Source organism: Podarcis gaigeae (genome assembly GCF_964106915.1).
Source record: "Podarcis gaigeae genome assembly, chromosome: 1".
Lineage (NCBI taxonomy): Eukaryota > Metazoa > Chordata > Lepidosauria > Squamata > Lacertidae > Podarcis > Podarcis gaigeae.
Genome location: NC_139678.1, coordinates 75149505 through 75164786, shown reverse-complemented (window position 1 = coordinate 75164786; position 15282 = coordinate 75149505). Strand labels below are relative to the sequence as shown.

At 42.3% G+C, this 15282-nt stretch overlaps 1 protein-coding gene across 1 annotated transcript in view; it reads right to left on the bottom strand.

Moving 5' to 3' along the window:
- Positions 1-13508, bottom strand: part of CTSD (cathepsin D) — a 59889-nt gene extending 46381 nt beyond the window's left edge. The window contains exon 1 of the mRNA XM_083722671.1: positions 13308-13508. Within this exon, the coding sequence (XP_083578797.1) occupies positions 13308-13493 (186 nt within the window). The 5' untranslated portion in view covers positions 13494-13508. The remainder of the gene's footprint in view (positions 1-13307) is intronic.
- Positions 13509-15282: the final 1774 nt, after the last annotated feature.

Here is a 15282-nt window from a genome sequence, read left to right as displayed (position 1 = left end):
TATACTAAGTTCCTTTGATGACACAAACACTGTCGCATGAAACACTTCATATAAGAAACAGGAGTGCTACGAGCATGTCCTTATTTTCATCTAAAATGTTGGTCAAGGTTACCATAGTGATGGGAACCAGAGAACATTGAAGGTGACAACTGAACTGTCATCAAGTAATTTCTGGGAAGTCGCTGGAAGTGAGAACAGCAAACCAAGAAGGGACTGGTGGCAATCCATGATAAAGATGCATGGAGTGCAAGCTGGATCTTCTTTGAGTGGCTTACAATGGGTTGAACAGCATTTACGAATGGTGCAAGTCATCAGCTGCATGAAATAATTGTCCAAAGGGGACATGCACTGTAGGTGGGACATCCATGTTACTACCCACCCCTTAGAATATATGTAAGCCTACTAGTGCCTGTGCCCTGTCTCACTCCATTTGCTGACCCCACACCACTCCCCCTACATCAGCCCCCCTAGAGCTCCTCCTTCCCATCTATGCAACTACTAAGCTCACTGTTCACCATCCCAATTTCTGAGGCTGCTTCTCTCCTATTCCGCAGGCTCACTTTGCACCCTGTTTTCACCTTCACCCCATGTCTCTTCCCCCTCCTTTTGTGCACCCTCTTGCATACAGACTACCACATGGTAACCTGCTGCATCTTTCCCCCACATATTGGAATTATTAAGCACCCTTCTCACCTTCCACCCAGTTATGAAACCACCAGCCTCTCCTAGTCTGCAACCTTTTTCCTACCTGCATTTTCATCTCCACTCCCTTTTCCTGCCTCTTCCTTTCTCCTTTTTTGCAACTTTCCCTTATATACAGACCACCCCATTTCCATGTTTCCTCTTCTCTCCAGTTCTGCAGCCCCCTCCACTATATTTCTCTTTAGCAAACATATAATCTTATGAGCAAGCTCGACAATTAGCTTGTTCAATTAGAGAAGGTTAAGTTCAGGTGATGGATGTTGTACATATATGGTTGCTTGTTGATAAAGCACCTGTTCTAAATTACTACCACACTGAATCTGGAGCATTGTCTTAAAGACAACACTTAACACAGTGTAAAGTACCTTCCCCTTTTTTTAAAAAAAGTCACCACTTTCTCCCTCTCAGTGACCCTCCCTTCCCTCTCCCATGTCACAGCCACTGCCTTTGGTTCCCTTACCCTGCCCTCATGCAAACTGAGGATTGTGATCAGGTGCTCAAAATCCTCCAACACAGATTTCATGATGACACTCTTACAGTTTTATTATATATAAGATATACACCAGTGTTGAAGGAGGCGTAGCAAAATGAGAATTAACTGGCTTGCCTCCAGCAGCTAAGTGATCTTCAACAGTGGACAGCCTTTTAAGAGCCTGAGTCCAATTTGAATTAGGGAAGACACAGCCCATCTGAAGACAACAGAACCTTTGGAATTTGACTGAGGGCCAGCCAAATTGTAACATGCGACTAAAACATCATTTAAACATTGACATATTTAAATATCGAGTGTGTATCTCATTTAATACACAGGTTTTAAAAGAATGAAATAACAGCGGCTGGGGGTGCTGATAGACGGATTGGATCATAGCAGGCATGGAGGGAATATTTAACCCTTTCCTCCTCTTCCAGTCCTGAGGAAAATTCCTCTCCTGAATTTGGATGTTGTTTTATGGGAAACTGCTTCTGGTTGTTTGTCTCCACAGAAAGGATGGAGGCTAAATTGCTTGCTGCATTCTGAGCAAGCGGAATGTGTATAGTAGGGGTGGATTGATGAGTGATTAACTTAAGCAACAATTAAATAGCAATGGTTAATTTACTGCCACCCATGATGAAGGAATGACACGGTCACATTTGTTGTCAGTCACATGAACATCAGCAGAGTAGTTATTTTTTGTTTATGCAAGTGGAAAATAACTACAGTTCAAACACTACAGTGCCAACATGCACAGTACTTTTCATTGGGTCATATTCTCCCCCTCCCCCCCCCCCCACAAAGACAATGAATCTTTAACAAGATGTGTGACAGGCAGAAATTCAGCACAACCTTTTTCTAGCTGATAACAAGTATGTGAGAAATGGTATCTCTTAAATCAGCTGTTAAAAGACACAGAGCCCCTAAGGCAGGAAAATGTGACAACAGTAACTTTAAAATAATTGAAGAGACCCACATTCTTTTGGTAACTTTTCTTAAATATTTGCTCTGTGCCTCTAAAACTACAGCCCTACACATCTGTAACTCAGAATAAAAGAACACACTAGTAAGTAACCATGCCTAGTGTTGATTTTAGTTCAAGAGGAATATTGCAGCGACATACAGTATCTTAGATGCACGGTTGTGAGCTGCAGTCAACAGCAGCCTTCGTTGAGCAGCAGCTGTGGAAGGGACACAGGGCTTTTCATCAAGCTAGAGCAGGGGTCGGCAAGGTTGACCTCACCTGGGCCGGTTCTCTCCAGCGGAGATCTCTCAGTGGGCCGGATCACGTGCGCTCCTGATTTACGGCATCTGTGTCTGCGCAGACACAATTTCCAGCACTGCGGAAGCAAGTCCCCGTGCCACGCTGCGCTGGTTTAGTGCAGCACGCAGGGACTCGCCGAGTGGGCGGCTCAGTTAAGGGGTGGCTAGTGGGTAGGTAAAACGACCCCTATGGGCTGCTTGTGGCCCATGGACCTTAGGTTGCCAACCCCCAAGCTAAAACAGTGGTTTATCTTGCCCAATATTGTCTACATCACATGTCCTAACCTAGTTTTTCAGATGTTAGGAAGTAGAGCTCCCATCACCCTCCCCTCTAAGTTCCAGTCTTGCCCGGGAGGTTGCATTCATAGTCCTCAGGGTACGCCAGCCGCCTACGTGTGCGTTGCAGCCTGGGGTATTCCCTGGTCAGGGGTTTGGGTTCTGGCTCATGTTCCGAGGATGCTGGCTGCGATGGAGCCGTTTGGTCTGGCACAACCGGCTCGCTCAGTTGTAGCTCTGGTTCTGGTGTCCTTTTGGCCTCGCTGGTCCTCTCTGTATTTACTGATTCTGCCTCCCCTGCGGGCCCCTCCTGCTCTGTGGGCCTCACTGCCCCACTGTTCCCTTGGGACTCCTCTGACCTGTCCTCCTCCTGGATTTCTCCCGGGAATCGTCGTAGCCGTAGCTGGTTGCCAGCTTTGCCCCCCATCCGTTAGCACCTCGTACAACCTTGAAGACTATGAATGCAACCTCCCGGGCAGGACTGGAACTTAGAGGGGAGGGGTGTTATGTACTGAGTTGAATAGGATCCAAAATACAGCACTTGGATTGGTCCTAGAACAATAGGATTCAGAATGCAGGTTACAGACACAACAGAAATAGTACCTTGGGTTAAGAACTTTGCTTCAGGATGAGAACAGAAATTGTGTGGTGGTGGAGCAGCAGCAGCGGGAGGCCCCATTAGCTAAAGTGGTACCTCAGGTTAAGAATGGTTTCAGGTTAAGAACAGACCTCCAGAATGAAGTAAGTTCTTAACCTGAGGTACCACTGTATTGGCAATGCTAGCTGGGGCAGACAGGAGTGGTAGTCCAAAACATCTGGAGGACATTAAGTTGGGGAAGGCTGGTCTGAACAGGCTACCTTCAGGAATTCATTGTTTCAGGCAGACATTTGTTTACCTTGAAATTATTATTTGTCCAGGTGGCCAGATTATTTGTCCTGCCCTTTCTCTAATGGGTCAAAACAATAACAACTTACATACCTTGGCCTATTTTATCCTTGCGTTGCAAGGCTTACAGCAACTGTGCAAGGTAGGTTAGGCTGAGAGATAGCATCTAGCCCAATTAGCTTCATAGATGAGTAAGGAATGTGAACCTAGGTCTCCCTGATCCAAATCCTGCATACTAACTGGTACACCACACTGGTCTTCAATGTCCGACAGTATATTATTTTGTGACTGGTAATGTGGCAATCTAGCTTTGTGTGAGTGTGTGTGTGTGTGTGTGTGAGAGAGAGAGAGAGAGAGAGAGAGAGAGAGAGGGAGGGAGGCAGGCAGAATATACATATTCAAATATCAGTGTTTGAACAGTAAGAAAACCCTGTACATTGTATTGAAGCAGAATTGTTAAATATTTGGAATGATTTCAGGCTAGTATGGGGCATAAAAATAAAAACTAGCACATTTACACTCAAACAACAACAACAACAATTTTATTATATATACCCCCCAACCCTGAAATCTGGTTGCATTTCCCCAGCCACTCTAGGCAGCTTACAGAATATATAAAACATAATAAAGCATCAAATGTTAAAAACTTCCTGATACAGGGCTGCCTTCAGATGTCTTCAGAAGAGGTGTGTGTGTACGCACATGCTTTGTCAAAGTTGCAATCTCAGGAATTACAGATAATTGTACATGTCAGGAAGATACTGAAGGAGTGAGGACCAAGGGTCCACCTGGGTCCACTTTGGAGAGCCAGACTGAAGCCATTTTATAAGAAGCAAGCTAAAAGCTAAAAACTATTTCTCTCCTCTGCCTGCACACAGCATTTTTGTAAATGCAGCAAGTGTGGTCAGAGCACTTCACACCTGCTCTAGTCGTTGACCCAATTCCAGTAAACACATCGAGAATAGAGCGAACAACAGGAAGAGTAGCCCACCACAAAAATAAGGTGAGAATACGGATGGCCAATGTGGTTTTACAAGGAACTGCAAATAGGTCAAGAGGATTATAAGCTTACAGCGCCACCTAGTGGATAATGCAGCTTGGAACCGAAGGGCCACCATCAATTCTTTAATTGGTTGAGCTTCAATGAATATGCATAAAGGGGAATGTTTAAGGGGGGTGGGTGAAGGGGCTGAACTTTGCTTTGCCTAAGGGGATAAAAACTGTCTGCCCCTGGTGTTCGGGGGCATTCTCTCATTTTTGCTGAATGTACCCACTTTGCTTTGCTTGTCTGACAAATAAACCAAAGTCAATAAAACTTCTTTTAAAAATATTGCTGCCTGGATTTTTCCATTCTGGTCTGGATTCTGAAGTCTCCAACAATACATTGCAGAGTTTTCTTGGGAGTTCTGAAATAACAAGATTCATATGGGATCAGCCAGGAACAGAATTAAGGTGCAACCAGCAGATATTTGTTTCAGTAGATATTTACAAGAAAACATCAATGAGACTAGTGAGATCAAGGACCACCAGCTGACCAAAAAGAAACAAGCAAACCATGGTCTGGCCTGCTCTTTGGACCAGATTCAGCTACCCTCTTATACTAGTGGAAGCCAGTGGAAGGACTTTGGCAGCAAAACAGGACTATCCCACTCCCCAAAATGCTTTCTGAAAGGTTGAGAGACCTCTCCCTCCCCCCGGGAGGAGAGGAGATATTGTTCCATCAGTGGAAGCATTTCTGTTTGCCTGATGGAACGATCTCCTTAGCCACTATACTGAATTCCATCCAGTGCCTTTCATAGTAACTTCATCTGTTGAAATCAGCCCTGGCAACTTCTCACAGCCTACAGCTGTGCTAATGTCTGCAGAGCAGGCAACTGTTAAAATCTTGGAAGCAGAAGCAGCCCTAATGGAACTACTCCAGTGTATATGGTCTGATTGTGAAGTAGCTAAAAAAATTGCTGAAGTGTTTTAGGTTAAAAGTATGGGTAACTTTAATCCTTTACTTACTGGTACTCACATCATTCACACACCTCAATTCCAAATGCTCTGTGTCTAAGACCTAATGAACTGAGGCATTACTCTGGGCTGGGTGGGAGCTCTGAGTTGATGCAGACGGAAATTCTTTAGATGATATTTGAGGACTCAGTCAATACAACAGTCTAGTGCCAAGTCTCAGAAGTGGCATGAAACCTTTATTTTGGCTCCAGAGAGCATCATTAAAATAATGGAGGCCTTTTTTGTGCATAGATCAACTGCATATTTGATCAAATTACCTGCACTTAGGCAAAAAACAAATTAGGAAAGCTCTCCCACCATTAGTCTCTTTGTTTGGTTTTTGTTATTAGCCCTGCAATTATTCTTTGACATTTTTGTGATGGGTGAGCTCACCTCGGCTTGATTCAAAATCAACTCAGTATTTACGAGCTTTCTCAACAGGCATTCAGAAAAATGCCTCTCTGAGTTTTGTTTTGAATGTTGTTGTTGTTGTTGTTATACTTCTTCGCATGTAATGACCTTACAATTCCGCTTTTTTTGGGGGGGGGAGCATTAGGATGACTAGTGAACCAATGTTAGGATGGTTTCCCTGTTGCTTCCTACTGCAGAGAAATGAGGGGGGATTGGTTTACCTTTTTAAATGAGGTGGCCCGAGCTGGTGGTTAAAAATGTAAGCTTGAACAAGCATGTTGCAGTGGTTCTCTCCAAGCTTCCATCATGCTTTCACACTTCTTCCTGCCGCCTCCCAGTCCAGGAGAAAACAGGGAGCATTGCAGAAGCTACAGTGCACATATTTAAGCTTAAAAAATAAAACAAAACCACTTCCCTCAGCCACCTTGTTTAGGAAGGTGAACTGAGTACATTTGTCATTTGCCCTAATCTCAAATGGTCAAAAACAGATGGTTGCACATATTTGCACAGCTCATCTTTATTCCTGTAATGCTCATCTTTATTCCTGATATTAAAAGACAATGAGATACTTTTCTATTGGAACTTTTGGGGGTTGCTAAATATAGCAGTAGTGTGTTGTTTTGTTATTTCTTTGTTGTTGTTTTGTTTCTGTTGTGTGCTCTTATATAAGCCCCTAAAATAAAACCACTATGTTTACTGATAATGTGATAATTGGTTGTAATGGCCTCTGTTGTCTTCTATACCAGCCCTTTTGTCTGATTCCAAGGGGGAAAGAAGAATAGATTTCACATTCAGATGGCATCACACATACCTGTCTTATCATAATCCCCATTGCCCCCTGGGAATTGTAGCTTGGTTTCTCTTGCCCCACACCCATTGAACGGCAGCTGCCATGATGTGGAGCTGCTTGGAAATTCTTCTTCTCCCCCTCTCCCGCAAGACCCCCCACCCTAACTTGGGAGAAAGAGCAGGGGAATGAGGTCAGCACCCCATAAAACATGTCCAGTATATCTGAAGGAGCGTCTCCACCCCCATCGTTCAGCCTGGACACTGAGGTCCAGCACTGAGGGCCTTCTGGCGGTTCCCTCACTGTGAGAAGCCAAGTTACAGGGAACCAGGCAGAGGGCTTTCTCTGTGGTGGCGCCCTCCCTGTGGAATGCCCTCCCACCAGATGTCAAAGAACAACAACTACCAGACTTTTAGAAGACATCTGAAGGCAGCCCTGTTTAGGGAAGCTTTTAATGTTTGATGTATTACAGTATTTTAATATTTTTTTGGAAGCCACCCAGAGTGGCTGGGGAATCCCAGCCAGATGGGCGGGGTATAAATTATTATTATTATTATTATTATTATTATTATTATTATTATTTGCAAGTGACAATCATAAGAAAACCAAATAAGTAAAATGCATTTCAAACAAAAGATGGTTTGGTTGTGTGTTTTGGTCACTGGGGTCACAAAATTCAGTGAGAGTTGCATTCCTAGTAAGGGGCCAATGTCTGTGCATGTGCTGGTAAGGCAGCTGACTCCGTGGTTCATGTAGTTTCACATCAATCAATGGGTTGTTTCCAAGCAAAAGGCCATTCACAAAACTGATCTTCCCCTTCTCTGTTTCCACACAATTCCATGCGTGCCCCACTCTGCACACTGCAGCCTCTCACAGAAGATTTCTCTGTCCAATTTTAGGTCATTCAGAGGACCTTTCCTGATTCTCTCAGGAAGTTTTACAGGCATCAGAGGAGGAAACATGAAATATTGATTGTGCAGGTGACCTTAGATGCAACCTAATGAGAGCTACATCAACGATAAGGGAATAATATTAAATAATTTCTGGGCATGTGATTACAAAGCAGCTGGCTTTGGACCTCTGTTGAATACTGAGTGCACATGTGCAGAATCTCTTTTAACCTTTTGCGAAGAACTTCTCACCAGATGATTTGTAATTATCATTCATTCTTTTGATGATTATTTATACTCCACTTTTTAAAAGGCATGTTTTCCTGAAGGTAGCTGACTGGATGAAAGCAACAACAGAATCATAAAAAACATTTAGAATATGCAGTCACAAGCAGCTAAAGCATATTAGCATAGGGGACACAATATTCTAAACAATAATACAGCCAAGTATTATGAGTTGGACAAATTTGTATGCCAAACTAATTATGAACTTTGGCGCCATCATTAATTATAATGAGTAAACCATGTGCTTTTTTTTTTTTTTTTTTTTTGTCTTTCTAAGCTGCGATGCCAAAAAGTGACACAGTCTCTTTCAGGGTGTGGAAAGAGACAATAATTTCCAGACTCATGGTTTGATCCTGGGACAATCTGTTTGTTAAAGGTCTGTCTGAATCAATGCTAGATTTTTATTTGGAGCAAAACAAAACACACACACACACAAATAGGGATGCCAAGTTTGGCAATGTCCTCAATGTCACTACATCACACCAGTGTACACCTCACCAGTGTGGTGTAGTGGTTAAGAGCGGTAGTCTCGTAATCTGGGGAACCGGGTTCGTGTCTCCGCTCCTCCACATGCAGCTGCTGGGTGACCTTGGGCCAGTCACACTTCTCTGAAGTCTCTCAGCCCCAGTCACCTCAAAGAGTGTTTGTTGTGGGGGAGGAAGGGAAAGGAGAATGTTAGCCGCTTTGAGACTCCTTAAAGGGAGTGAAAGGCTGGATATCAAATCCAAACTCTTCTTCTTCTTCTTTCCTAATTCCAGTTGCAATTAAAATTAGGATGCTGCATTTGCTGCTACTTGTGGAATAGCCAACACTGTGAGCAGATAAAGCGGACTTTTGTGCTAAAAACTATTCTCCTGTTCATCTGTCTGCTGAGGATGATAATGCTGATCCTCTGGCCCATGGCGGCACATTTACATTCATATGCTTCTTGATGACTCTATTTTACCTGCCCATTAAGCAGGGGAGCGGGACCATCTGCATAGCAGATACTCAGATTAAGACTATTGTTTGAGGAATAATGATGAGCTCTTTCTTCAGAGTTTCCTGTGCTGTCAGAAAGATTTATTTCTCCAGAGCAAATGGGAAGGCTATGCTAATATGCAGAACTGGTGCCAACAGGATGGATATGCTATGCCCATAGCTGTCAACGTTTCCCTTTTTTAAGGGAAATTCCCTTATTCTGAATAGGATTCCTCGCAAGAAAAGGGAAAAGTTGACAGCTATGGCTATGCCTGATGTGTTGACTGGATCAATTTTAATAGAATGTTTAATGCAGTGGTGGGGAACCTCTGGGTCATGGACCAAAAGTGGTTCCCCAGTCCTCTTTGCTGGGACTCTCTCCAAGCCACCCTCCCCACCTCACCAGTTCTGTTCTGTATCCTACTTGAATGCTTTTGCCTGTCTAGAACATGTCCTTGGAACTGTGATAACCCCTGCCCCCTGCTTGCCTGGATGAGTGTGTGGGCATGTAGAATGAAGTCTACTATAGAAAAGGCAAGAGTACCATCAGTTACTCCATCCACTTCTGCCTTTGGTCCTGTCATGTGATTCCCCCTCACCCCAAAGGTTGTCCACAATCTATATACTGTGTGGTACCGTAGTTGCCAAGTAGTGTTCACTGAGATTACGAAACAGATACAACAGAGTTAAAACCATTAACCATAATATCAGAGAAGCTAGTTTAAAATGCCTGCTGATTTATTTATTTAAGTCTTCACCAAGTGCCTGATCTACAGATCTGGGCCCACGTTATTAAGTTCACAGCTCCTGTTGGCACAAGCTATGTGTCTAAGCCATTTGGGGGGACCAGGACCATTAATCATGACCCTCCCCCCCCCCCAGGACCTCAATGATCAAACAGGGATATAAGGAATCAGGCAGTTCTTAAGGTATCCTGGACCCAAGTTGTTAAGGGCCTTGTAAATGAATATAGTGATACCTCAGTTCTTGAACGTAATCCGTTCCAGAAGACTGTTCAACTTCTGAAACTTTCAAAAAGCGAGGCTGCAAGTTCAATTGGAAAAAATTGAAAAATATGCAGTGGAAACAGTTCAACTTCTGAGGCACGTTCCAAAACAGAAGCAATTACTTCTGGGTTTTCGGCGTTCAAAAACCGAAACATTCGGCTTCCGAGATGCTTGAAAACCGAGGTACCACTGTACAAGAATTAATTTAGAATCCTGAACCTCCTGTACCTTCTATTCAGAGTCCGGGGAGAGCTTCTATTGGTGCCAGCTTGTATTAACATAACTGGATATTCATTTTAAACCGTGCTATTATTAGTTTGGCTTTCTGAATTACCAACCGTCAGGGTGTCACACATTGTCGATGGGGCTGTTGTCACCTGTTTGGCAGAAGTAGTCGGTTCATTTAAAGCAAAGTAAAATAAACACCGGAGCAGAGACTAGTTCTTTTCTGTTGCATGTGTCCAAGTGAGTTGGCTGTGACACTTGTAAACATCTGTGATAAAGGCACTGATAGTACAAGATGGATAGCACAAAACAAGATACTGAGAGCACCCAAGAGGGACTAGAACAAGCTGCAGAGCGGAGCGCTAGGGATTCAGGGCTGGTTTATGTGACAGTAGCAAGCTTGAGCAAAGTCTGTAGATATGTTACTCCCTCCAACGCAGCCCACCAGGGATTTCAAGTGCGTAGAATCAATGTTGTGTGTCACAAAGCTTAGGCCAGCATGTAGGATCCCAGCTGCATGCTGCTGCCTCCAGCAAGTTAAGCAGCTGTCAGGAAGGTGGATAATCCAGATACAGGTAATAACATTTTATAGCAAAACCACATCTGCCAACGAATTTAGATGAACGCATTGTGCTTTCGGAAAAGTGCTAGACAATCACTTCTCATCTTTCTTACTTTTTTTTTCTTTGATCAAATCAAGTGTGGAGAGAGAGAAATGCAGAACAGCAAGCAAAGAATAAAATCCAGCCATCAGTTCTTCAGCTTGTACGCTAAAGGAGTTACGCTGATTTCTGCTAACAGAAAAGCTGCTCCTTGAAATGTTGTCACCTGTTTATAGTTCCCTGTGAACAAAGACTGCACAGCCATACAGACACATCAGTTGCACAGAGAGCAAGCTGAGACACGTGTAGGAATGCTGAGCAACATGTGCAGCAGCAAGCTATCCCCATCGTATGGCTAAAGGCACAACATAGATCTCACGATAGATTTTCAGGGTGAGGTTAAGAAGCAGCACATAAAATTGAGTTGATGCTACTAGGCAATTTAATGCTGTTGAACATGTACACCAAAGTTTTAATGCAGATCCCAAATTCAGCAAAAGAAAGTAAAGGTGGAGGGGTCTTGATAGTCATCTTTCTTCAGCATCTCTCTTCTTCCAATTCTATGATTCTTCAAAACAAAACATCTCAGGACTGAAGCACCTCTGGCCTAGAAGCTCTTTCCCTTAAACCTAGGTGTGTGAGAGAGGTGTATGGTCTGTTAGTTAAAACATGCTCAAACTTTCTCTTCTTAATATTACCCCATACATTCAAGCGCTGAAAATCTAAATTCAAGGCAATACAGTGGTACCTCGGGTTAAGTACTTAATTCGTTCCGGAGGTCTGTTCTTAACCTGAAACTGTTCTTAACCTGAAGCACCACTTTAACTAATGGGGTCCCCTGCTGCTGCTGTGCTGCTGGAGCATGATTTCTGTTCTTATCCTGAAGCAAAGTTCTTTTTATATATATATATATAATTTTTTATTAAATTTTCTTTTGCAAATTAATCAACACAATCTTGTTCTCATATTTCCAATTTTTTGAACTTCCACCAGCTCCTCCACTAATCATCCATATTTTCTATTCATTACGCATTTTTCTTAACTTGTATTGCCAGTTAACAGTAACTTATCATTTCTGGTTTTTTTTTAACAATACATCTTTAACAATCACAGAGCCTCTTTGAAACCGACTAACTTTGTCTGTACATCACATCTATTTTCCAGATAATCCGTAAACTTTCCCCAGTCCTCGATGAATTTGTGGTCTTTTTGGTATCTAATTTTCCCAGTCATTTTGTCCAATTCTGCGTAATCCATAAGTTTCATTCTCCACTCTTCAAGTGTTGGTAGGCCCTCTTGTTTCCATTTTTGGGCCATTAGGATTCTTGCCACTGTTACTGCATATTGAAAAAGTTTATAGTCCCTTCTGTTAATCTCTCTTCCTGTTATTCCTAGCAAAAAGGCTTCTGGTTTCTTTACAAATGTGTATTTAAAGATCTTTTTCAGTTCATTATATATCATTTCCCAGAAACCCTTTACCTTTTTACATTCCCACCACATATGAAAGAATGATCCTTCTTTTTCTTTACATTTCCAGCACTTATTACATGTCTTGTACATTTTTGCTAACTTAACCGGTGTAATGTACCATCTATATACTATTTTCATGATATTTTCCTTTATCGCCGAACATGCAGTAAATTTCATATTTTCATTCCATACTTTTCCCCATCAGTCAATTGTATATTATAACCAAAATCCCTGGCCCAGTGTATCATAACTGATTTAACCTCCTCGTCCTGCATCTGCCATTCCAGTAAAATTTTATACATTTTTGACATTATCTTAATATCATTATTTATTATCTCTGTATGAAATTTCGATTCTTTTTCTGTATATCCCCTCTCTTTTAAATCCTTTTTAAACATTTCATTTACCTGAAAATAGTGCAACCAATCAAACACATAGTCTTTTACTTGTTCATATGGCTTCATTATCCATTTCCCCCCACTTTAGTTACCAAGTCTCCATAGGTAATCCAATCTCCTCTCATATTGATTTTCTTTACGCTCATTACCTCTAATGGGGACAACCAGTGTGGGACTTTAGGTTCCAATATGTTTTTATACCTGTCCCAAATTTCTAATAAGGAGCTCCTGAAAATATGATTCTCAAAGCCTTTATGACTTTTCTTCTTCTCCAACCATAAGTAGGCGTGCTATCCAAACCTGTTATCAAAGCCTTCCAAATCTAATAACTTATTATTTTTCAATTTTATCCAATCCCTTAACCAACAGAGACAAGACGCTTCATAGTATAGTTTCAAATCTGGCAGAGCAAAACCACCTCTTTCTTTTGCATCCGTTAATAACTTGAATTTTATTCTTGGCTTCTTGCTGGGTGTTTACAGATACCACTATGGATAATTTTCAAGGTCTGTTTTAAATGTGACCTTCTCCCTAATGGTTTTATTCACTGAGACAGGCAAGGACAATAGCAGGGTTCCAGGATACTGCTCTACCACACAGATCCCAGTCACCAAGAAGGAAGAAACAGTCAAAGCATTAGGAGGAGTGACAATCAACTACTACAACTACTATACTTACATCCATGTAGTTCTTCAAAGCTTCTGGGGTTGGTGCGCCCACATCAGCGCCCCCAAATTTGTATTTCAGCATTTCCCCCAACTCATTCAGGTCTTGGACATTGGTCCCATATTCTGTGTAGATGCTGCGCATGGAGGGGAACTTCTTCAATGGAATTCTGTCAAGGAGAAACAATTTGGGGACCATTATCAATATTATCTAGTTTCAATTACAGTGGTACCTCTGGTTAAGTACTTAATTCGTTCCGGAGGTCTGTTCTTAACTTGAAGCACCACTTTAGCTAATGGGGCCTCCTGCTGCCGCCGAAGCATGATTTCTGTTCTCATCCTGAAGCAAAGTTCTTAACCTGAAGCACTATTTCTGGGTTAGCGGAGTCTGTAACCTGAAGCGTATGTAACCTGAGGTACCACTGTATGTGGAACTGAGCCCTATCTCCAATTAAGCTTTACTTTCATTTGCCATGAAATATAATGCTCCTGTTTAATAACTGACCAGATCAAGCCATCATTTCCATCAATAAGTGACAAGTTAAAACAGGCGTTTCCATCAAATGCTTCCTCTAATGCAATATGTTGCTCAACAGTTGTTTTACTACAGAATCCTGTTACGGATAGATATTATGAATTAGGGCTGCAATATTTTTCTTGTTTGGAGATTGTTTTCAAAGGAAGCATCAAATAACTGTATTTCCATTGCAGGGGATATCTTGCAGCTGAGCTGTAGTTGTTTTTGTTGCTGTTGTTTAGCCATTTAGTCGTGTCCGACTCTTCGTGACCCCATGGACCAGAGAACGCCAGGCACCTCTGTCCTCCACTGCCTCCCACAGTTTGGTCAAACTCATGCTGGTAACCTCGAAAACACTATCCAACCATCTCGTCCTCTGTCACCCCCTTCTCCTTGTGCCCTCCATCTTTCCCAACATCAGGGTCTTCTCCAGGTAGTCTTCTCTTCTCATGAGGTGGCCAAAGTACTGGAGCCTCAGCTTCACAATCTGTCCTTCCAGTAAGCACTCAGGGCTGATTTCCTTCAGAATGGAGAGGTTTGATCTTCTTGCAGTCCATGGGACTCTCAAGAGTCTCCTCCAGCACCATAATTCAAAAGCATCATGCAGTAATGATATGACTCCAATGACTGACTGAAATGTCTAAGCTCTACTATGGCAAAATAAATGACACACTTTTGCAATGATGTGACATGATGGCATCTACATGTTATTGACACTACTCACAGTCTACCCCTTTGACAGCATCCAAGCTGCCACCACCTGTGTAATGCTGATATACTATACCAGAGAGCGGCTTGAAAATTCTATTGTCAAAACTTGCTACCAGAAACTAAAATTTAAAAGTAACCAGAGCTGTGTTGCAAAACAAATTCCTTCCTCACAGTCCTATTTATACCTGATTCTAAGTCACACAGATAGACTGTTTGGATTGATCATGGAAATTCTGAGTTCTAATCTTTGTTGAGCCACAGAATCACTAAGTGGCCTATATGGGAACATTATTCACCTTCTCTGAGAAGCATCAGCAAATGAGTGTTTTGTAAGGTGGCTAGTGAAGTTCCACCTAATTATAAATTACAACTAGCTGTCTTCCTGCAGAACCTGCAGGCCCTTTGCTGTCCTTTCCACATCTAGACACACAGGCATTTTTGTACCTGTCCTTGCGCACCTTAAAACTTCCCATCCAAATTATGCAATAACAAATGTTACCAGACCTTAGTTATCATATTTCATTCACAACACGCTCATGATAGGATTTTAGGGTGGGTGGGGCTCACATGCATTTCCATTTGGTGTTGCTTTAAAAATAAATAAATACCACTGCACAGTTTTTAACACGGAAATCTTGCACATGGAAATCTTGTATTAAAGAGGTCTTTTAAAGTCCCAACTTATGTACTAGACATATAAAGGTAAAGGTAAATGACCCATGGACGGTTAAATCCAGTCAAAGGCAACTATGCAGTGTGG